The 25,454-nt window shown below is 37.4% G+C and overlaps 1 protein-coding gene across 2 annotated transcripts in view; it reads left to right on the top strand.

Moving 5' to 3' along the window:
* MAGT1 (magnesium transporter 1) overlaps positions 1-25,454 on the top strand; it is a 64,485-nt gene that overhangs the window by 18,746 nt on the left and 20,285 nt on the right. For both annotated transcript variants that reach the window (XM_025466241.3, XM_025466240.3), the window contains exons 4-7: positions 19,815-19,955; positions 20,750-20,890; positions 22,762-22,851; positions 23,511-23,574. In XM_025466241.3, coding sequence (XP_025322026.1) covers positions 19,815-19,955; positions 20,750-20,890; positions 22,762-22,851; positions 23,511-23,574 — 436 coding nt within the window. The remainder of the gene's footprint in view (positions 1-19,814; positions 19,956-20,749; positions 20,891-22,761; positions 22,852-23,510; positions 23,575-25,454) is intronic.

The raw sequence follows: 25,454 nt of genomic DNA, 5'->3' as shown, positions 1-25,454 counted from the left end.
AGTGGAATATATTTTTTTTCAGTGGTCACAAGAAGTTTTATTTATGTATTCCTTGTTATCTAAGTATACTGGGTATATAATTCATATTGCTTTCAGGTACACAGCATAATGATTTGACAGTTCCATACATTACTTAGTGCTCAACATGGTAAGAGTAGTCACTATCCATTCCCACACAATATTATTACAATATTTGACTATATATCCAATGCTATATTTTACATTTTTGTAACTTATTTATTTTATAACCGGAAGTTTGTTCCTCTTAATCCCCTTCACCTATTTTGCCCAACCCCCCATTCTTTCTGGTAACCACAGGTTTTTTCTTTGTATTTCTGAGGCTGTTTGTGTGTTGTTGTTTTTTTAGATTCCACATATAAGTGAAATCATATAGTATTTGTCCTTCTCTGTCTGATGTATTTCACTTAGCATAATACCCTCTAGGTCCACCCATGTTGTCACAAATGACAAAATTTCATTCTTTTTTTATGACTGAGTAAGAGAGAGAGAGAGAGGGGATCCCTGGGTGGCTCAGCGGTTTGGCGCCTGCCTACGCCCGGGACGTGATCCTGGGGTCCTGGGATCAGGTCCCACGTCAGGCTTCCTGCATGGAGCCTGCTTCTCCCTCTGCCTGTGTCTCTGCCTCTCTCTCTCCCTCTCTCTGTGTATCTCATGAATAAATTAATAAAATCTTTAAAAAAAAGAGAGAGAGTGTGGGCAGCTCAGGTGGCTCAGCGGTTTAGCATCGACTTCAGCCCAGGGCCTGATCCTGGGGACCTGGGATCGAGTTCCACATCGGGCTCCCTGCATGGAGCCAGCTTCTCCCTCTGCCTCTCTCTTTCTCGCTCTTTCTCTCTCTCGAATAAATAAATAAAATCTTTAAAAAAAAAAGAGAGAGAGTGTGTGTGTGTGTGCGCATGCGCACACATATATACACATATACGTGTACACCTTTTTTATCCATTCGTCTATAGATGGACATGTGGTTGCTTCTGTATTTTGTCTGTTCTCTGCCATAAATCGGAATGCATATTTTTTTCTAATTAGCATTTTCATTTTCTTTTTTTTTCATTTTCTTTTTTTTAAAAGATTTTATTTATTTATTCATGAGAGACACACAGAGAGACAGACATAGGCAGAGGAAGAAGCAGCCTCCCCACAGGGATCCCGATGTGGGACTTGATCCCTGAATCCCAGGGGTCACGTGATCCCAGAATCACGCCCTGAGCCAAAGGCAGATGCCCAACCGCTGAGTCACCCTGGTGTCCCAGCATTTTCATTTTCTTTGGGTAAATACTCAGTAGTGGGAGGCCCTGGTGGCTCAGCGGTTTAGCGCCGCCTTCCGCCCAGGGCCTCTCTCTCTCTGTGTGTGTGTGTGTGTGTGTGTGTGTGTGTGTCTCATGAATAAATAAATAAAATCTTTAAAAAAATACTCAGTAGTATAATTCCTGGGTGATGTGATATTTCCATTTTTAATGTTTTGAGGAAGTTCATACTGTTTTCCATACTGGTTGCACCAATTTATATTTCCACTAGCAGTGCACAAGGGTGCCCTTTTCACCACATCTTCACCAACATTTGTTATTTCTTTTCTTTTTGATTTGAGCCATTCTGACAGGTGTGAGGCAATATCTCATTGTGATTTTGATTTGCATTTCTTTGATGATTAGTGTTGTTGAGCATCTTTTCATGTGTCTATTGGCCATTTGTATGTCTTCTTTGGAAAAATGTCTATTCAGGTTCACTGCCAATTTTTAATTGGATTGTTTGGTTCTTTTTGGTGTGGAGTTATGTAAGTTCTTTATGTATTTTGGATATTAACCCTTATTTTGGATATGTCATTTGTAAATGTCTTCTCCTGTTCAGAAGGTTGCCTTTTCATTTTATTGGTTTCTTTCACCATGCAAAAGCTTTTTATTTTGGTATAGTTCTAATAGTTTCTTTTTTATCTAATTTCCTGAGGAGACATATGCATTATGTTGCTATGGCCAACATCCAAGAAATTACTGTATATGTTTTCCTTTAGTTTTATGGTTTCATATCTCACATTTACATCTATTTTTAAAGATTTTATTTATTTATTTATTCATGACAGACACAGGGAGAGAGAGGCAGAGACATAGGTAGAGGGAGGGGAGCCTGATGCAGGACCTGATCCCAGAACCCTAGGATCATGACCTGAGCAAAAGGCAGACACTCAAACACTGAGCCACTCAGGTGCCTGTCACATTTAGGTCTTTAATCCATTTTAGGTTTTTGTATGTGGTATAAGTAAGTGGTCTAGTGGTCTAGAATGAAACTCATTCTTTTCATGTAGCTTTCCAGTTTTCCCAGCACCATTTGTTGAAGAGAATGTCTTTTCCCCTTCGTATATTCTAGCTTCCTTTGTCATAGACTCATTGATCATATAAACGTTGGTTTATTTCTAGGCTCTCTATTCTCTTCCGTTGATCTATGTGTCTGTATTTGTGCCAGTACCACAATGTTTTGATTACTTAGCCTTGTAGTATATCTTGAAATCTGGGATTGGTATACATCTGGCTTTGTTCTTTCTCAAGATTGCTTTGGCTGTTTGGGGTCTTTTGTGGTTCCATACAAATTTTAGGAGTATTTTTTCTAGTTCTGTGATAAATGCTGTTGGTATTTTGATAGGGATTGCATTGAATCTATAGATTGCTTTGGGTAGTATGGACATTTTAACATTACTCTTCCAATCAATGAGCATGGTATATTTTTCTTTTTGTATTATCTTCAATTTCTTTTACCAATGTGTCATGGTTTTTGGAGTAAAGTTCTTCCATTTCTTTGGTTATAGTATTTCCTAGGTATTTTATTCTTTTTGGCATAATTGTAGATGGGATTGTTTTCTTAATTTTTCTTTCTGCTACTTAGCTACTGGTGTATAGAAATGCAATGGACTTCTGTATATTAATTTTGTATTCTAAAACATCACTGAATTCATTTACTAGTTCTAGTAGATTTTTGGTGGAGTCTTTTAAGTTTTTCTATAGATAGCATATTCTCTGCAAATAGTGACAATTTTACTTTTTCCTTACCAATTTGGGTATCTTTTATTTCTTTTTCATGTCTGAGTGGGACTTCTAGTACTATCTTGAATAAACATGGTGAAAGTGGATTTCCTTAACTTGTTGCTGATCTTAGAGGAAAAGCTTTCAGTTTTCTACCATGGGATATGTTAGCTGTGGGTTTCTCATATATGACCTTTATTATGTGGAGGTATGTTCGCTCTAAAGCAACTTTGTTGAGTTTCTATCATGAACAGATGTTGTATATTGTCAGATGCTTTTTCTGCATTTGTTGAGGTGATCACATAGTTTTTATCCATCTTCCTGTTATGTGAGATATTATATTGATTGATTTGTGAATGTGGGATATTCTTGCATCCCTAGAATAAATTCTCATTCATTGTGGTGAATGATCCTTTTTAAAAAATTCTTATTTATATTCAATTTGCTAGCATATAGTATAATACCCAGTGCTCATCTCATCATGTGCCCTCCTTAATGCCCTCATCCATTTATCCTGTTACCCCCCCACACACACACACACCTTCCCTTCTACAACCCTTTGTTTGTTTCCCAGAGTTAGGAGTCTCCTCATAGAGAGGAAGACATTCCTAATTTTTCACTACTCAATTTCCCCCCATTCCCTTTGGTCTCTTTCACTATTTCTTATATCCCACATATGAGTGAAACCATATGATGATTGTCTTTCTTCAATGGATTTATTTCGCTCAGCATAATACCCTCCAGTTCCATCGTCAATGATCCTTTTAATTTATTGTTGAATTCAGTTTGCTAATATTTTGTTGGAGATTTTTGCTTCTGTATTTATCAGAGATACTGGCCTGCGGTTTTCTTTTTTTGTAGTGTCTTTAATCTGGTTTTGGTTCAGAGTAATGCTGGCTTTATAGAGTAAATTTAGAAGTTTTCCTTCCTCTTCTATTTTTTGGATATTTTAAGAATAGGTACTAATGCTTCTTTAAATATTTCATATAGAATTCACCTGTTAGCCATCTGGTCCTGGATTTCTGTTTGTTGGGAGGGAATTTTTTTTTAAGATTTTATTTATTTGTGTGTGTGTGTGTGTGTGTGTGTGTGTGTGAGAGAGAGGGGGGGGGTGGGGGGAGGGTGCATGCATGCACAAGAGGGAGAGGGAGAAGCAGACTTCTAGCTGAGCAGGGAGCCCAACATGGGGCTTGATCCCAGGACCATGGTATCGTGATTTGAGTCAAAGGCAGGCATGACCATTTTAATTTCATTACTAGTAATGAGTCTGTTTAAATTTTCTACTTTTTCCTGATGCACTTTGGAAGATTGTACATTTCACGAATTTAGCAGGTTTTTCAGTTGTCCAAATTGCTGACCTACAATTTTCAATAGTATTCTTTTATAATCCTTTGTCTTTCTGTGGAGTTGGTTTTTATTTCTCCTCTTTCATTTCTGATTTTATATATTTTCATCCTCTCTTTTTGTCTTGATGAATCTGGATAAAGTTTTATAATTTTTTTTTCATCTTTTTAGAGAACCATCTCTTGGTTTCATTGATCTTTTCTATTTTCTATTTTTTTTTTAGTCTTTATATCTTTATTTCTGTTCCAATCATAATTGTTTACTTTCTTTTTTTTTAAAGATTTTATTTATTCATGAGAGACACACAGAGAGAAAGGCAGAGACACAGGCAGGGGGAGAAGCAGACTCTATGCAGGGAGCCTGATGCGGGCCTTGATCCCAGAACTCCAGGATCATGCCCTGGGCCAAAGACAGACACTAAACCACTGAGCCACCCAGAGACCCCCCTATATACTTTCTTCTACTGACTTACGGCTTTTTTTGCTCTTATTTTTCTAGTTCCTTTAAGTGAAGGTTAGATTGGGATTTTTGTTGTTGTTGTTTCTTGAGGTAGGACTGTATTGCTATAAATTTCCCTCTTAGAATTGCTTTTGCTGTGTCCCAAAGATTTTGGACTGTTATTTTTTCATTTTCATTTGTCTCCATGTATTCTTCAACTTCCTTTCTGACTTCTTTGTTGACCCATTGGTTGGTTGTTGGTGTATTTCTTTAGATTCCATGTTTTTATGTTTTTTTCTAGGTTTTTTTTTCTTGTAATTAATTTCTACTTTCATACCATTGTGATTGAAAAGATGCTTGATATGATTCCAATTCTCTTAAATTTTGAGACTGGTTTGTAGCCTAATTTATATGATCTGTCTATGAGAATATTCCAGGTGCACTTGAAAAGAATGTGTATTCTGCTGGATTTTTGGATAATGTCTGTTAATCCCAGCTGTTCTTATGTGTCATTCAGATACTTTAGAGTTACTGTATTTTAATTGATTTTCTGTCTGGGTAGTCTATCCATTGATGTTAGTGGGATGTTTAAAGTCCCCTACTATTATTGGATTACTGTCAACTTTTCCCTTTATATCTGTTAATCTTTGTTTCATTTATTTAGGTGCTCCTATGTTGGGTGCATATTTACAATTGTTATATGCTCTTGTTAGATTGATCCCTTTATCATTATGTAATGTTCTTCTTCATCTCTTGCTACAGTATTCTGTTTTAAGTCTATTTTCTCTCATATAAATATACATGGATTTTTTTTCCTGCTTCCATTTTCATGGAATATTTTTTCTGTTCCTTTACTTCCAGTCTGTGTATGTTTTGGGGTCTGAAATGAGTCTCTTGTAGGCAGCACATAGGTTGTTCTTGTTTTTTCTATCCGTTCAGTTACCATATGTTTTTTGATTAGAGCACTTAGTCTAGTTAAAGTAGTTATTGACAGGTATGTATTTATTGCCATTCATTAATTATTTTCTGGTTGTTTTTATAGTTCTCCTTTCCTTATTTTCTTCTTCACTTCCCTTGTGGTTTGATGGATTTGTCTAGTGTTATGCTTGAATTATGATGTCCTATTTTATATTTTTTTAAGTTTTTGTGTAATCCAAAACTAATTTTTGTAGATATAATTGATTTTACATCTTTTGTGTTTTAACCTCCATGCTGGCTTTATAAGTGAGTAATCTGCCTTTACTATATTTATGCTTTCACTATTGAAATTTACTCATTTCATGCTTTTCTTACTTCTAGTTAGAGCCTTTTTCCACTTAAAGAATTTACTTATCTTTGATTGTAAGTTTGATTTAGTTGTGATGAACCTCTAACTTTATCTGTACTTCAATTCTGTTGATAACCTTGCCTAGTAGAGTATTTTTGGTTGCAGGTTTTTTTCCTTTAGCACTTTGAATATATCATGCCACTCCCTTCTAGCCTGCAAAGTCTCTGCTGAAATATCAGCTGATAGCTTTATTCAGCTTCCCTAGTATGTTACTGTTTTCTTTTCTCATGCTCCTTTTAAAATTATTATTAATTCCTGGCATTTTATTTTATTTTATTTTTTAATTTTTATTTATTTATGATAGAGAGAGAGAGAGAGAGAGAGGCAGAGACATAGGCAGAGGGAGAAGCAGGCTCCATGCACCGGGAGCCCGACGTGGGATTTGGCCACGTCGGGGCCAAAGGCAGGCGCTAAACCACTGCGCCACCCAGGGATCCCTTCCTGGCATTTTAATTATTATGTGTCTTTCTGTGGGACTTACTTGCGTTCATCTTGTTTGGGGGTTTCTATATTTCCTGGACGTGGATGTTTTTATTTCCCCATAGTAGACAAGTTTTCAGCTCTTATTTCTTCAAATAATTTTTCTGTCTCCTTCTCTCTTCTTCTGGGATCCCTATAAGTGCAAATGTTATTACACTTGATAATGTTATAGTGATCCCTTAAGCTGTTCTCTTTCTTTTTTTTTTTTTTTTGCTGTACTCTTTCTTAATTACTCTTTTATCCTTCTGCTGTTCAGTTTTGTTGCTTTCTATTACCCTGTCTTCCAGATTGCTGATCCATCCTTGTGGCTGTTGATTCTCCCTACTGTATTTGTTTCACTCTTTTTCAGTGAGTTTGGCTTTTTCCTTTATTTGGGACACATTCCTCTATCTCCTCATTTTGTCTATTTCTTTGTGTTTGTTTCTGTGCATTAGGTAGGGCAACTATATCTCCTACTCTTGAAAGTAGTGGCCTTGTGTATAAGAGGCCTCATGGTGCTATGTTGCACAACCACCCCTGTTCACCAGAACCAGGTGCTCAATATGTGAGCTGTGCTGTCCAGTTGCGAATGAGCTATGATTGCTGTGGCCATGTGGGTGGGCAGCACTGGCCGTCGGCTTAATTGGCTTTAGTGACCTCCTTCACCTACTGCAGCTGCACTGGGCAGGGTTTGCTTCCAACACTGTAGAGAGGCCCTGCTGCAGCACTCATTGGCTTGTTGTTGCATAGGTCTGGCCTTAACCCTGGTTGTCTACAGCTATGTGCTGCAATAGCTGGAGATGCAGGGAAGGGCAGGGCTGGCTCTTTGTATAGTCATCTAAGAGGCTCAGCTTTAAAAATTATACGAATGCTGTTGTGTGTGGTTATCTCCTTCCCATCCCAGGGCAGGAGTCACTTTGGAGGGGTGCCAGTTCCAACTGAGGCTGCCTGCCAGGTGCAGTGTGACAGGAGCCACTTTGGGGGGGTCATCTGCCATGGCAGATGAGTTGAGTGGGGAAGGTCTACAGGGGAACACCAGGACCAGGAATGTGGCAGTAGCAAGGTAGATGGAGAATATTTGAACTGCCTCCCACAAGTGTCTGCCTATGTAGGCTAGGGGAGGGCAATATAAATAGTACTTGCCAGCCCTTTTGTTTCCAGAGAAATCTGCAGATCCCTGCCCCTCTAACATGAATCCTAAAATTAGTGAATAAAATTCCTTCACGTAATCCCCAGGTGCTTTTCAAACTGCTGATTGTATATTTCACACTGAGTGAGTGTGCTCTTTGAGGACAAGGATTCATTTTCCTTTTTCCTCTTACTCTCCTAGAATTAAACCCCACTGATTTTCAAAGCAAGATATTATGGGGACTTATCTTCCCAGCGTGGGCCCCCAGGGCCAGGGATGTGCCTTGTGGGATCTGATTGATTGCCTTGCTCCCCTGTTCTTGTGATGTCCCTTCTCTTTGTGGTTAGTTACACTGGGGGTTTGGTTTCCAATTGCATCTCCATTCCTCCTATCCTTTTGGTCTTCTATCTATGATCTGCTATGGAAGATCTGTTCTCTAGTCTTCAGATTATTTTCAGAGTTAGTTTCCAATACATGTAATTCCTTACATGGGACAAAGTGAGTTTGGGATCTTACTATTCTACCATTTTCCTCTGACCACAAGAAGTTTTCTTTGTTTGCAATTTTATTAGTTTCAGAGGTAGAGTTTAGCGATTGATCAGTAATTGCTCATTACATCAAATGCCCTCCTTAATACCCATCACCCAGTTACCCCATTCCCCCAATCTGCCTCCCCTCCAGCAACCCTCAGTTTGTTCCCTGCAGTTAAGAGTCTCTTATGGTTTGTATCCCTCTCTGATTTCTTCTTATTTTCTTTTTCTATCCATTCCCCTATGTACAAGTTTTGTTTCTTAAATTCCATATATGGGTGAAATCATATGATATTTGTCTTTCTCAAACTTATTTTGCATGGTGTAATATTCTATAGTTCCATCCATGTCACTGCAAATGCTAAGATTTTATTCTTCTTGATGACTGTGTAATATTCTATTGTATATATACCACCTTTTTTATCTATTCATCTGTAGATGGACATCTGGGCTCTTTCCATAGTTTGGCAACTGTGGACATTGCTGCTATAAATATTAGGGTGCATGTGCTCCTTTGACCACTATGTTTGTATCCTTTGAAAAAATGCCTAGTAGTGCAATAACTTGGTCATACAGTTACTCTATTTTTAAGTTTTTTTTTTTTTTAATTTTATTTATTTATGATAGTCACACAGAGAGAGAGAGAGAGGCAGAGACACAGGCAGAGGGAGAAGCAGGCTCCATGCACCGGTAGCCTGATGTGGGATTCGATCCCGGGCCTCCAAGATCGCGCCCTGGGCCAAAGGCAGGCGCCAAACCGCTGCGCCACCCAGGGATCCCTATTTTTAAGTTTTTTGAGGAACCTCCATACTGTTTCCCAGAGTGGCTGTAGCAGTTGTGCATTCCTACGAACAGTGTAAGACGGTTCCTCTTTCTCTGCATTCTCACCAACATCTGTTGTTTCCTGAGTTGTTAAATTTAGTCATTCTCACTGGTGCAAGGTGGTATCTCATTGTGGTTTTGAATTGTATTTTCCTAACGCTGAATAGTGTTGAACATTTTTTTCATGTGTCTGGTGGCCATTTGTATGTCTTCTTTAGAGAAATGTTTGTTCATGTCTTCTGACCATTTCTTTGTTCTTTGGGTGTTGAGTTTGAAAAGTTCTTTGGAGATCTTGAATACTAGCCATTTATCTGATACAACATTTGCATGTATCTTCTCCCGTTCTGTAGGGTGTCTTAGTTTTCTTGACTATTTCCTTTGCTGTGCAAAAGCTTTTTATCTTAACGAAGTCCTAATAGTTCATTTTTACTTTTGTTTCTCTTGCCTTTGAAAATGTGTCTAGCAAGAAGTTGCTGCAGCCAAAGTCAAAAAGGTTGTTGCCGAGCAGCCTTGGTGGCGCAGCGGTTTAGCGCCGCCTGCACCCCGGGGTGTGATCCTGGAGACCCGGGATCGAGTCCCACATCGGGCTTCCTGCATGGAGCCTGCTTTTTCCTCTGCCTGTGTCTCTGCCTCTCTCTCACTCTCTATGAATAAATAAATAAATCCTAAAAAACAAAAAAAGGTTGTTGCCTGTGTTCACTGCTAGGATTGTGTTGGATTCCTGTCTTACATTTAGGTCTTTCATCCATTTTTTAGTTTATTTTGGTATATGGTATAAGAAAATGATACAGTTTTATTCCTCTGCAGCTGGAGGAATTTTCCTCCTCCTCCTCCTAAAATTGGAATTATCCAATTTTCCCAGTACCATTTGTTGAAGAGAGTGTGTTTTTTCCATTGGATGTTCTTTCCTGCTTTGTTGAAAATTAGTTGACCATAGAGTTGAGGATCCGTTTTTGGGTGCTCTATTCTGTTGCTGTGATCTAGGTGTCTGTTTTTGTGCCAGTACCATACTTTCCTGATGATTAAAGATTTGTCATACAGTTTATTTTTTTATTTTTATTTTTTTGTCATACAGTTTAAAGTCCAGAATTGTGATGCTATCAGCTTTAGTTTTCTTGTTCAACACTCTGTTGGCTATTTGGTGTCTTTTCTGGTTCCATACAAATTTTAGGATTATTTGATCCAGCTCTGTGAAAAATGTTGATGGTATTTTGATGAGGATTGCACTGAATGTGTAAATTGCTTGGGGTAGCATAGACATTTTAACTATTTATTCTTCCAATCCTTGAGGATGGAATGTTTTCCATCACTTGTGTCTTCCTCAATTTCTTTCATGAGAGTTCTATACTTTTCAGAGTTCAAACACTTTAGCTTTTTGGTTAGGTTTGTTTCTAGATATCTTAAAGTTTTGGGTACAATTCTAAATGGGATCAATTCTTTGATTTCTCTTTCTTCTGACTCATTGTTAGTGAATGGAAATGCAACTGACTTCTGTTCATTGATGTTATATCCTAACACTTTACTGAATTATTGTATGAGTTTTAGCAATTTTCAGGTGGAATCTTTAGGGTTTTCAACAGAGTATCATGTAATGTGTGAAGAGTGAAAGTTTGTTACTACTTTGCCGATTTGGATGTCTTTTCTTTCTTTTTTTTGTCTGATTGCTGAGACTAGGCCTTCCAGTACTATGTTGAACAACAGTGATGAGAGTGAACATCCTTGTTGTGTTCTTGACCTTAGGAGCAAAGCTCTCAGTTTTTCCTGTTGAGGATGATATTTACTGAGGGTTTTTTGTGCATGGATTTTATGATATTAAGGTATGTCCCTCTATTCCTACACTGTGGAGAGTTTTTATAATGAAAGGATGCTGAATTTTGTCAAATGCTTTTTCTGCATCTGTTGAGAGGATCATATGGTTCTTGAACTTTTTTTAATGTGTTGGATCATATTGATTTATTTGCAGATGTTATACCACCCTTGTAGGCTAGGAATAAATCCCACTTGGTTGTGATGAATAATCCTTTTAGTGTACTGTTGGATCCTTTTAGTTAGAATCTTGGTCAGAAATTTTGCATCCATGTTCATCCAGGATATTGGTCTGTAATTCTCATTTTCAGTAGGGTCCTTGGTTTTGAGATTAAGGTAATACTGCCCTCATTGAATAAGTTTGGAAGTTTTCATTTCTATTTTTTGAAACAGCTTCAGAAGAATAGTAATTAATTCTTCTTTACTTTAAAAAAATTTTTTTTATTCATTTTTTGAGTCCTTTCTTTTTTCTTTTTGATAAGCCTGGTTCGGGTTTTATTGTTCTCATTCCTCAAAGAACCAGTCCTAGTTTCATTGATCTCTTCTACTTTTCTTTCAATTTCTGTTTCATTGCTCTAATCTTTATAATTTCTCTTCTCTTGCTGGTTTTAGGATTTATTTGCTATTCTTTTTCTAGCTCCTTTAGGTGTAAGATTAAGTTGTATATGTGAGACTTTTCTTGATTATTGAGAAAGGTGTGTACTTGCTATATACTTCCCCCTTAGGAACACCTTTGCTGTATCCTAAAGATTCTGTACTGTTGTTTTCATTTTCATTTGTTTCCATCTATTTTTTAAATTCTTCCTTAATTTCCTGGGTGACCTGTTCATTCTTTAGTAAGATGCTCTTTTTAATTTTTTAAAAAAGATTTTATTTATTTATTCATGAGAGACACAGAGATAGAGAGAGAGAGAGGCAGAGACAGAAGCAGGCTCCATGCAGGGAGCCCAATGTGGGACTCGATCCTGGGACTCCAGGATCACGCCTCAGGCTGAAGGCAGGTGCCAAACCGCTGTGCCACCCAGGGATCCCCTAGTAGGATGCTCTTAATCCTCCATGTATTTGTGTTCCTTCCAAATTATCTCTTCTGGAGAATGTTCCATGTGCACTTGCGAAGAATGTGTATTGCCTCAGGATGAAATGCTCTGAAGATACCTATGAAGTCCATCTCGTTCAATGTGTCATTCAAAGCCCTTGTTTCTTTTTTTTTCTTTTTTTTAATTTTTTATTTATTTATGATAGTCACAAAGAGAGAGAGAGAGAGGGGGCAGAGACATAGGCAGAGGGAGAAGCAGGCTCCATGCACTGGGAGCCCGACATGGGATTCGATCCCAGGTCTCCAGGATCCCGCCCTGGGCCAAAGGCAGGCGCCAAACCGCTGCACCACCCAGGGATCCCAAGCCCTTGTTTCCTTGTTGATCTTCTGCATAGGTGATCTGTCCATTGCTGTAAGTGGGGTGATAAAGTCCTTTACTCTTATTGTATTATTATCAATGTGTTTCTTAAATTTTGTTATTAATTGGTTTGTGTAATTGGCTGCTCCCAAGTTAGGAGGATAAATATTTACAATTGTTAGATCTTATTTTTGGATAGATGTTTTAATTTTGATATAGTGTCCTTCTTCATCTCTTATTACATTCTTAAGTTTAAAATTTAGTTTGTTTGATATAAGCTTTCTTTTGATATCCATTAGTATGTAAATGGTTCTCCACCCCCCTCACTTTCAAACTGGAGGTGTCTTTGCATCTAAAATGAGTTTCTTGGGATCCCTGGGTGGCGCAGCGGTTTAGCGCCTGCCTTTGGCCCAGGGCGCGATCCTGGAGACGCGGGATCGAATCCCACGTTGGGCTCCCGGTGCATGGAGCCTGCTTCTCCCTCTGCCTATGTCTCTGCCTCTCTCTCTCTCTCTCTCTGTGTGTGTGTGACTATCATAAATAAATAAAAATTAAAAATTAAAAATAAATAAAATGAGTCTCTTTTAGACAGCATTGTTTTTTAAAAATATTTTGTTTATTTTTTTATTTAATTTTTTTTAAATTTTTATTTATGATAATCACACAGAGAGAGAGAAATGAGAGAATTTCTCATAAAATTTTATCTTTTTTTAAAAGATAAAATCTTTTAAAAAAAGACGAGAGAAATGAGAAACAGAGAGAATGGCAGAGACAGAGGCAGAGGGAGAAGCAGGCTCCATGCAGGGAGCCTGATGTGGGACTCAATCCCGTGACCGCGGGATCACACCCTGAGCCAACACCAGATGCTCACTCGTTGAGCCATCCAGACATCACATTGTTTTTTCTTTCTATTTCTCTGCTTCTTTATTTGCTATAATTTTGTTTCTATATCACAGATTCTGTCTTCTGCCTTTTATCCTAGCAGAACCTCCATTTTTTACTCCATCTTAGTAAAAGCATTTTTAATTTTGGCCTGATTAGTTTTTAGTTCTTTTACTTCTCCAGTAAAGGATTCCCTAGTGTCTTCTGTGCTTTCTTCAAGCCCAACTAGTATCTTTTTAATTGTTCTGAATTCTGGTTCCGACATCTTATATCCATATTGATTAAATTCCTGGGAGTGAGTACTGCCTCCTGTTCTTTCTTTTGAGGTTAGTTTCTCCATCTCATCTTTATGTCCAGAAAAGATTAGATGAAAGAGAGAGACAAGACAAAAAGAGCAGGGCAGCCCTGGTGGCTCAGTGGTTTAGTGCCGCTTTCAGCCCATGGTGTGATCCTGGAGACCTGGGATCGAGTCCCATGTTGGTCTCCCTGGGGGCCAGCTTCTCCCTCTGCCTGTGTCTCTGCCTCTCTCTGTGTGTCTCTCATGAATAAATAGATAAAATCTTTTAAAAAAAGACAAGAGCAAAAACAGTACCAGAAAAATACAAACAAATCAGAAGTAAACAAAAACAAAATCAGAAAAAATGAAACAAGAAGCAAAATTGAACAAAACAATGAACTAAATCCTGGCTGTATTTTGGTTTGTTTGTTAAACTAGATCCCAAAATAGGAAAAGAAGAAAAACTTACATATACATACACAAAAAAATAAAATATAATGGAAGGAAACCAAAAAATAATAAATAAGTAAATATAAACAAAATTAAAGATTTAAAAAAGAATTAAATAAGAAAATAGCTGAAAAAATAATATAATTGAAAGACCAAAGAATAAAAATAAGAAGAACCACCCGTGAAAGCTATTTGCTCCACAGCTGAAGTTTTTCACTTCTCTTTGGTAAATTTGGTGGTAGCTGGTTGCTCCTGGTGATCTTCTGGGGGAGGGACCTGTTGCTCTGATTCTTAGGTGTCCCTGTTGGGTAGAATTGCCCCTTCCTTGCCAAGGGGCCAGGCTCAGTGTCAGCCCTTCCCAGATAGCACTCCGTAGCACTGTTTTGCTCCCTTAAGCTTTCAGCACCAATGGGGGGATGAAAATAGTAGCACCCCAATTTCTGAAAGTTCATTCTTCCCACTCCAGTGAGCCCTCACAGAAAAGCAGTCAATCACTCTTGTCTCCCTGGTTTCTATGTGAATTCCCTCTTCACCCAGTCTATGACCAGTTGTTTTTATCTCAGGCACCTGACCCTGTTTTGAGTCTTCAAACTTTATAGACAGACTCCTGTGACCTGGACCTCTACTGTTTCCCCCCTTCTTCCACCCCAGGTGAAAGAGGGGTGTCTTTGCCTTTATTTGCCTTTTTCTGGGCCCTTGCCCAGAGAGTTTGCCTGATCATGCACTGGTTTGAGTTTTATTCCAACACTGAGCAGAAAGCTGGCTCATAAGATCGCTGTTTGCAGCCAGCTTCCCTGCTCAGACACATGAGAATTCTACCACACTTAGGCATCTCCGTTCTTTTTGTGACCCTAGAGATGCTGAGGCCATGCTGTGCCACGTGGTTTCTGCCCTGCTTTGCCACTTGAACCCCTTTAAGGCAGGGACATTCCCCACCAGAGCAGACTTCTGAAAGTTCTGATTCTGCCTTCCACTACTCATAACACTTTCTGGTAGCTGACTTAAGGAAGGTCCCTCCACTCTGCAGTTTATCTTCTGATATATTGCCCTGAATTTACGTTTCTGCACCTCCTACCTTACAAAAAGTTATTGCTTTTCTATTTGTAGAATTACAGCAATTCTTTTCTTAGAGCTCTGGTTGATTTTGCAGGTGTTCAGAATGATCTGATAACTACTTTGCTGAATTCCAGGGACCAGAGAAAATTAGAGTCCCCTACTCCTCTGCCATCTTAACTCCCCCTGGCTATGAGAAGTTTTAAATAAGACTTGTCATATATGAGATCTAGAGTAATTAGTGAAATAAAAGCTAAACTTGAGCTAGCTTTGCAATGTCATGGTCAATGCTAACCTCTTAGAATATAGAAAATGGGTAGTAACCAAGTAGGTTTTGTATTTTTTTATTGTATTAAACTATGTATAATACAAATGTTACCATTTTAACCAGTTTTAACTCTACAATTTATCAAATAACTTTTTAAAAAAGATTTTATTTATTTATTTGAGAGAGAGAGAGAGAGAGAGAGAGAGTGCACAAACAGGGAGACCAACAGGTAGAGGGAGAGAGCTAACAGGCTCCATGAGCAGGGAGCCCAGTGTGGGGCTCAATCCCAGGACCCTGGGACCGTGACCCAAGCCGAAGGCAGACACCTGACTGACTGAGCCACTCAGGCGCCCTCAAGTAACTTTTTAAATCGCATTGTGAATCCCACCATTATGCCACATTGTGCTTCTAAGTGTAACTAGGTCTGTCTGCCCTCGTTTCCTGACTTAGTGGAAAATCTTCTTGTGCATAGCTTAACCCTTTTCCTGTATTCTGGATTCCATACCCATTGGCTCCATCAATCGTGACTTCTTGCACCTGTATTTTTAAAATTAAGGGGGTTTTATTTTAGAGCAGCTTAAGGTTCACAGAAGATTTTTTTTAAATTTTTTTTTAAATTTATTTATGATAGTCACACAGAGAGAAAGAGAGGCAGAGACACAGGCAGAGGGAGAAGCAGGCTCCACGCACCGGGAGCCCGACGTGGGATTCGATCCCGGGTCTCCAGGATTGCGCCCTGGGCCAAAGGCAGGTGCTAAACCGCTGCGCCACCCAGGGATCCCAAGAATTTTTTTTTAATAAATTAATTTTTTATTGGTGTTCAATTTACCAACATACAGAATAACACCCAGTGCTCATCCCGTCAAGTGTCCCCCTCAGTGCCCGTCACCCATTCACCCCCACCCCCCACCCTCCTCCCCTCCCACCACCCCTAGTTGGTTTCCCAGAGTTAGGAGTCTTTATGTTCTGTCTCCCTTTCTGATATTGCCCACACATTTCTTCTCCCTTCCCTTATATTCCCTTTCACTATCATTTATATTCCCCAAATGAATGAGAACATATAATGTTTGTCCTTCTCCTATTGACTTACTTCACTCAGCATAATACCCTCCAGTTCCATCCACATCGAAGCAAATGGTGGGTATTTGTCGTTTCTAATGGCTGAGTAATATTCCATTGTATACATAAACCACATCTTCTTTATCCATTCATCTTTCGATGGACACCGAGGCTCCTTCCACAGTTTGGCTATTGTGGACATTGCTGCTATAAACATCGGGGTGCAGGTGTCCCGGCGTTTCATTGCATCTGAATCTTTGGGGTAAATCCCCAACAGTGCAATTGCTGGGTCGTAGGGCAGATCTATTTTTAACTCTTTGAGGAACCTCCACACAGTTTTCCAGAGTGGCTGCACCAGTTCACATTCCTACCAACAGTGTAAGAGGGTTCCCTTTTCTCCGCATCCTCTCCAACATTTTTCACAGAAGAATTTAGGGGCAGATATGATTTCCCTCATGCCCCCTGCCCCCACACATAGTGTCTCCCATTATCAACATTCACCACCAAAGTAGTACGTTTGTTACAGTTGGTGAACCTGCATAGACACATCATAATAACTCAAAGTACATGGTTTACATCAGTATTCACTCTTGTTGTATATTCTTTAGTTTAGACAAATATATGATACACGTCCATCAGCATGGTATTATAAAGAGTATATTCACTGCCCTAAAAATCCTCCATACCCTGTCAATTCATCCCTCTCCCCAACCCTTTGTAACCACTGATGTTTTTACCATTTCCATGTTTTACCTTTTCTAGAATGTCATATGTTAGAATCATGCAGTATATAGACTTTTCAGGTTGATTTCCTTCACTTAAAAATAGTATTTAAAGGATTACCATGTCTTTTCATGACTTGATAGCTCATTTTTTTGTTTTGCTGAATCATATTCTATCGTCTGGATGTATCAGAGTTTCTTTATACATTTCATGTATTGAAAGACATCCTGATTGCCTCCAAATTTTAGCAATTATGAATAAAGCTCCTCATAAACATCCATGTGTTGTTTTTGTGCAGACATAAGTTTCTAACTCCTTTGGGTAAATATCAAGGAGTATGATTGCTGGATCATATGGTAAGAGTATGTTTCGTTTTGTAAGAAACTGCCAAACAGTATTCCAGAGTGCCTGGATCATTTCTCATTTCCAAAAGCAATGAATGAGATTCTCAGTTGCTCCAGGTACTCAGCGGTATGTGGTGTCAGTGTTCTGCGTTTTGACCATTTTAATAGTTGTATAATGGTATCTGATTACACATCATGTAGAGCATCTTTTTTTTTTAATAGGTAAAGAAGACTTTCTTCTTTTCAAATTTTTATTTAAATTCTAGTTAACATACAGTGAAATATTAGTTTCAGGAGTAGAATTCATTGATTCATCACTTATGTGCAACACCTAATGTTTCTCATATAACAAATGCCCTCCTTATACTCATCACCTATCTAACCCATCCCCCCTACCTCCTTCCATCAACCATCAGTTTATTCTCTCTCCTTTCTTAATATTTATTTGTTTATTTATGAGGGAGAGAGAGAGAAAGAGAGCGCACAAACACAGAGGGAGAGGGAGAAGCATTTAAAATTTTTTTAAAAAGAGTTAATTGCTATACATACCTTATCATGGATCTATCCCTCAAACAAGGCTTCATATAAAAAGCAAATTGTAAAATAATATAGTTAATATGAGACCATCTGTGTTAAAGCAGACAGAAGGTCGGGACACCTGGGTGGCTTAGCAGTTGAGCATCTGCCTTCGGCTCAGGGCATGATCCTGGAGTCCCAGATCAAGTCCCACATTGGGCTTCCTGCAGGGAGCCTGCTTCTCCCTCTGCCTGTGTCTCTGCCTCTCTCTCTCTGTCTCTCATGAATAAATAAATAAAATCTTTAAAAAAAAAGCCGACAGAAGGCAATATTGTGTTTTCTGTTGATGTACACACATTTAAATGAATAAATTTAAAAAGATCTAGAAATAATAATAGTGGCTGCTAGAATTGACTTCAGTTGGTCCTTATAACCCTGTAATTTTTAAAATTTCACAAGGGATATGGGTTCATATATTACCTAGATTTTTATACATTTTTTTTAAATCTAAAAGTGGTATAGTTAAATATTGAAGATTTTGGTTTAGGGGCACCTGGCTGGCTCAGTTGGAAGAACATGTGACTTTTGATCTCAGGATCATGAGTTCGAGAGCCCCTACATTGGGTGTAGAGATTACATACATATATACATAAAATTTTTTTTAAAAGATTTCATCTTAAAATTTGGGCAGCAGTTTGGTGGAGTAAACACTGTCCACCATCTGATTCTTAGCTTTTCATATTCAAAAATTGAATTTTTAACAATGTAGCCATAATTTATCTAGTTCTGGAGATCTTGTGTACACTCACCAAACTAAAAACTAAAAATCCGTGGACATTGGTAACTAAAGGACTCATTTATTAATTCATTAATTTGCCATATTATACTGCCAAGGAGACCTAAATAATCATATCCATTAATCACCATACCCTACTTCCTTATGGGAAAGTCTAAACAATTACTGTTAGAAGGTTCTATTATGAGTATAAAATCAAAGCAAGGGAGTTGGAATGTTTTATTGTTTGATGTCTTTAAATTATAATTGTCTTATACAAGCTAATCTCCTTTACAGGGTTACCTGTTGAAGGGACTTGAATATTTGCATCTGTTGGTCAGCATCTTTTCCCAGAGTTAGGCTTTCTATTTTCTGCAAGTGTTACAGTTATGTCAGGAAAGATATAATGCAGATAAATTAGTTATGGTTTCTTTTCTTTAAGATTTTATTTATTTATTCATAAGAGACACAGAAAGAGAGAGAAAGGCAGAGACACAGGCAGAGGGAGAAGTAGGCTCCTAGCAAGGAGCCCGATGCTGGACTCAATCACAGAACTCCAGGATCATGCCCTGAACCAAAGGCAGATGCTCAACTGCTGAGCGATCCAGGCACCCCAGTTATGGTTTCTTTACCTTAGTAATTCCAGCGTTGTCTTCTTTAAGCATACTATGGTCTCATTGTAGAGAATTGAAAAATGTGATACTTAACCAGTAAACACTTATTATTCTTTTAGAATTAACTGTTCCTGCATATGACTACCATTTTTATTGATTTTCACTGCAATTTTAGAGAATTATGTTGTTTACTCAAAACAGAATGTACCCTATTTGGAGCTTACTTCAGCTACAAAAGGCAATTATAGTTCTTGCAAATGTATTCTTTTTGCATAATTTCTGAACAGATTACAATGTTTTTTATATGGGAGATTATCCATTCTAAGGGAGTAAAGTGTAGGTTTCTTAGCTAGGAATAAATATTTGGTCAATAAAATGTATAAATTAAGGTCAGTGGCAGCCTTGGGTTTGAATCTTAAGTTTGCCACTTAACCGCTTTCCTTAGGCAAATCACTTAACCTGCCTAACCCTGAGCTTCCTCACCTTTCTAAAATGCCTAAAATTCAAGTTAATATTTACTGTTGAGATTATTTTCTTGATAACTTATATTTTCATGGACTTCTTTCTTTTTCCAGCTAAACATGAATTCAGCTCCAACTTTCATCAACTTCCCTGCCAAAGGGAAACCCAAGCGAGGTGATACATATGAGTTGCAGGTGCGTGGTTTTTCAGCTGAACAGATTGCTCGGTGGATTGCTGACAGAACTGATGTCAACGTAAGTTTCCCTACTTTGTAGAAAGTTACTTTTCCATTATCCACTTCCATTCTTACTAGGAGGTCCTAATTGGTCTCGTCCCCATATCACTGAGGTGGTAATAGTTTGGCAGACCCTTCATAAATAGCATTTAACAGAATCATCCTGATTATAAAACATCTTCTATTACCTTATTGAATTTAATATGGAAACCACTCCTTTGACCTTATTTATTAATAAGTCCATAGACTATCTAGGGGTACTTGGCAAATACTTATTAATCTAAAATATTTTATGTTATAAACAAAATATTATATTTATCCCATCCCATTTTAGGATACATTATAGACTATTTTGATTAGGATGAAAAGAAAAAACTAAAATTTTCCCTGAAAGTATAACCATACTAATTTTTTTGAAGTATTTATCTATTTATTTATTTTTAAAAGATTTCACTTGTTTATTCATGAGAGACACACAAGAGAGGCAGAGACACAGGCAGAGGGAGAAGCAGGCTCCTCGAGGGGAGCCTGATGTGGGACCCGATCCTGAGACTCCAGGACCACGCCCTGAGCCGAAGACAGACACTCAACCACTGAGCCACCCAGGCACCCCTGAGGTTTTTATTTAAATTTTAGTTAACATACAGTGTAATATTAGTTTCAGCTATAAAATATAATGATTTAACATTTCCCCAGTGCTCATGACAACAATAACCACATTAATTTTGATTACTTTCATTTCAAATTGGTTTGACCTATATAATTAATAAGTAAATTTTATACATAAAACATTTTTTCTTTCCTTTCCATTAGATTAGAGTAATTAGACCTCCAAATTATGCTGGTCCTCTTATGTTGGGATTGCTTTTGGCTGTTATTGGTGGACTGGTGTATCTTCGAAGAAGCAGTATGGAATTTCTCTTTAATAAAACTGGATGGGCTTTTGCAGCTTTGGTGAGTGAATTTTTTTTTCAATTTTTAAAAAGATTTTATTTATTTACTTGAGAGAGAGAGTATGTGCAGACAGAGGGAAAGGGAAGGGACATAGGGAGAGGGAGAAGCAGACTCCCCATGATCAGGGAGCCTGATGCAGGGCTTGATTCTAGGACCCGGGGATCATGACCTGAACTGAAGGCAGATGCTTAAACTACTGAGCCACTTAGGTACCCCAGCATGTGAATTTTAATAATTTTTAAGATTTTATTTATTATTTGAGAGAGAGCAAGAGTGATAGAGCATAAGCAGGGGAGTGGCAGAGGGAGAGGGAGAAGCAGGATCCCTGCTGAGCACAGAGCCTGATGTGGGGCTCTATCCTGGGACCCTGGGATCATGACCTGAGCCGAAGGCAGACATTTAACCAGCTGAGCCATCTGGATGCCCCATGAGTGAATTTTAGAACAAAAATTGTTTACATGTATATAATGTTGTATGTCAAATGTATAAAAATTAACATTTTATAAGTTTAAAATAAATAAGATGTATTTTATTTATTTATTTATTTATTTATTTTTTTTTTAAAGATTTTATTTTTTTTTATTTATTCATGATAATCACAGAGAGAGAGAGAGAGAGAGAGGCAGAGACACAGGCAGAGGGAGAAGCAGGCTCCATGCACCGGGAGCCCGACGTGGGATTCGATCCCGGGTCTCCGGGATCGGCCCTGGGCCAAAGGCAGGCGCCAAACCACTGCGCCACCCAGGGATCCCAAGATGTATTTTAAATAACAGCATCCCTATATTTGATTTTTTTTCAATAAAATTTACACATTTCTCAGGAATACTGTCTTGTGTAAAGCAAGACAAAAGTGTTTCAAATACTGATACAGAAAACTATTTAGGAGATAAATTATTTAAAGAACTATGATAATTTAAATAATTCTGTATTTAGATAAGTAGTAAAAAAAACAATGATTTTTAGATACTTTGTAATATATCTAGAAAGATAACAAGCTCAGAAAATAAACCACCAAGGGCCTGGGTGGCTCAGAGGTTTGGCGCCTGCCTTCGGCCCAGGGCGTGATCCTGGAGTCCTGGGATCGGGTTCCGCGTCAGGCTCCCTGCATAGAGCCTGCTTCTCACTCTGCCTGTGTCTCTGCCTCTCTTTTGCTCTGTGTCGAATGAATGAATGAATGAATGAATGAATGAATGAATAAATAAATAAATAAGTAATTTGCATACAATATTGTACTGTTAGGTAACATTTTGTTTTATTTCTTACCTGTAAGAAGGGATTTTATATGGTTTTATTTCTTTTTTTAAGATTTTATTTATTTATTCATGAGAGGCACACACGAGAGAGAGAGAGAGAGAGAGAGAGAGAGAGAGAGAGAGAGAGAAAGAAAGAAAGGGGACTTGATCTTGTGTCTCCAGAATCACACCCTGGCTGAAGGTGGCGCTGAGCCACTGGGGCTGCCCTATGTTTTTATTTCATGCCTTAAAATCAGTCTGTTTCCTCCATTATTTTATTAGGATGGCCAGAGTTTGGAGGAACTCGTTGTACTCCATTTTGGTTCAACCTAAATGATAGAATGTCACCCCTAAGAAAATAGGCAGTTCTTTTGAGAATAATCTTCTTAAAGGCTTTTCAGTTTTTAATTTTTAAACATCTGTCAGTTTATTTGTAATTTTAAAAAAGGGTTTTCCTTTCAGAGTAAATACTACTGATTGTTGTGAAATATAAACCTTAATAAAAAATTATTCATCTGAAAAAAAATTTTGGCTCATGTATTACTTGAACAGACGTACTTTTCATAAACTTGTTAGTCTAATCAGTATAGGAGTGGCTGAACCATGTCATATAAGTATTTCCTTACTTTTGTGTCCTAGTGCTTTGTGCTTGCTATGACATCTGGTCAAATGTGGAACCATATAAGAGGACCACCATATGCTCATAAAAATCCCCACACAGGACATGTGGTAAGGAAAGTCTAGAATTTCTTTCTATTATATTCCAAAGTTAACCTTAATAATTATTATTTTGTGACACCATTGCCAAGATATAAAGGAACTAGGTTTAGTTTTGACTTTTCAATTCTCTTGGATAATGAGCTTCACTTACTGAAATGTGCTCTTAAAAGTGGAAGGTTCCTTACCTAAAGACTCACATTTGGTGAGTCCTTTTGACTAAGCTGGCTAAGAATGAAAGTCTGCCTTGAACTAAATAGAATAATTGCTCAAGTACTTGAGCATCTACTGTTTCTAGGCACTGGGCTAAGTATTATTATGGTGATAAACAAGAAAAATCTTTGTCTTCATGGACTTTACATTATTATACTTGTACACTGAAATACTAGGTTTCTCATTATATTCTGTTGTTGAAAACATAGTATAAATACAATGAAAAGATGAATAATAAATGACACAAGTAGTGTTTATTTTGTCCATTTTATTTATTGATGAATGCCACAGACCCAATGTCTATATATTTCAGGTTAATTAATAATTTACTAGGGCTTGAAAATAGCCCATTTTAGGATTTTGAATGAAATTCAAAATTTCATTCAAATTCAAATTTTTGAATACCAAAAGTTAATATGTATTTAAAGATTCAATTTTGTCTTTTTTCTTCCCTCCAGAATTATATCCATGGAAGCAGTCAAGCCCAGTTTGTAGCTGAAACACACATTGTTCTTCTTTTTAGTATCCTCTTTTTATAATAAGTCCTTAGTGCTGCATTTTAATTTATCTGTTTTCTCACATTCTCATATTTTCTCTACAGTGATTGAGGCTGCTCTCTTATTAATGCAAGTTGTAGTATCTTTAGAATCATATTTCTATGTCATCTATCTTAGTATAATCAGCTGAACACCACCAGAGACAAACCTGCAGTCTAATAAAGCCAGGTTTATTGATCATTTCTGCAAGGAAGACTGCACACCGAAGAACCATGGGACATCTTACCTAAGGAAAGATAGAGTTATTATAAAATTTGGAGGAAGGGTGAAGCTTAGGTAAAATGTAAATGAAGCAATGTTTTAATAAACTTAAAGAAAAACAACCAGGCTAAGTGAAAAGGGATCAGCATTGGGTCTGGACTGAAGTGGACACAGGGTTCTGTTTCTTGAAAACTATACAAAATTCAAATGAATATGGGATTTTGTCTTCACAAACTTTATATGAAGCTCTGTACTTTAGTTGTAAATCAGGACTATTTAGAAATTCTACTTGCATGTTGAATGACTTAGATCCTCCAGGCAAGAATGGATTGTTTCCTTCTTAGTAATATAATTTGAATCAGTCTACAATTTTAGACATCTTACTCATTATTGAATAAGAAAACAGTAGTTACTCAAAGACAGGAGTTATTTTGACATTTTACAGCTGCAGCATGTCCTAAGTAGAAATATTATTTCCTGTAAAATTTGTAGCTGCTTTTTATGTGTTGTCCCATTCTCTTGAATGGCAGGGCTGATTGTTACTTTCTCACATTTGAAAATTGATGCCTCTGTAAGCTGCAAGGATAGTTAACAGTAACATCAGATAAGGAAGAGTCTAAATTTCATAGTATTACTGAACACAGTTTCTCTCTCCTCTCCCAAATATATAAGCAGTGATTCTCTAGAACAAACCAACAAGTTAAACAAATGTAACGATTCTAGATTTCTAGAATTGTACTTCTCGCCAAGGGGTACTAACAGTGACATATTGGAATTAGTTGTAGCCCAAGCTGTTTATTATTATCTATCTAATAATAAATATTCCCTATGATGAGAAGTTAAACTGGAAGAAAAATATTCAACCATATGTTCTTTCAAATCCTAAAATTTATTTCTTATTCAGAATAGCTTATTTAAACTAAAAAAAAGTTCATCCACTTCTCCCATCCCTTACTGCTCTGCTCTGGCAACAACCCATCTGTTATCTATATGTATGAGTGTGTGTGTGTGTGTGTGTGTGTGTGTGTGTGTGTCTGTGAAATTTGTTTTCAGATTCCACATATAAGAGAGATCATACAAATTTGTCTTTCTCCATCTTACTTATTTCAAATTATTTCAAAATTTAAGTTGAAAAAGCTTATTTATTGTTTGGTGTATTAACTGTTATAACTTGGAAATTTTTCAGTGTCTGGAAATGGTCTCAATGGTTTGAAATTGAACAATGTAGCAAAAGAGCAGATATAATTATAAAACAATAAGTTATCTGTGGTTTATTGTTCTGTAGCTTTGTCCTAATTTTTCCAAAAAAAACTTGTATTTCTCCTTCATTTTTAAGAATATTTTACCATGTATAGATTTCTAGATTTCTTTAAGCACTTTGGAATTGTTATTTCATTGTCTTTTACTTCCATAGTTTCTGGGAAAAATCAGATTTAATTCTTATTGTTCTTTGAAGGCAGTGTATCTTTTATTCTCTGATGGATTTTAAGACTTTTTTCCTAATATTTTTATTTATATTGCTTCTATTTTCTGGGTGGCAGAATTTCCTAAATCTGTGGGTCAGTACTCTTAATTCATTTTGGTAAATGTTTGGTTACTGTCTCTTCAGTATTGTTTTTCTCCTATTTTCTCCATCCTCCCCAT

Source organism: Canis lupus, chromosome X, assembly GCF_003254725.2.
Source record: "Canis lupus dingo isolate Sandy chromosome X, ASM325472v2, whole genome shotgun sequence".
NCBI classification, from domain to species: Eukaryota; Metazoa; Chordata; class Mammalia; order Carnivora; family Canidae; genus Canis; species Canis lupus.
The sequence above is the reverse complement of the archived record's forward strand: the minus strand, read 5'-3'. Positions and strand labels throughout refer to the sequence as shown.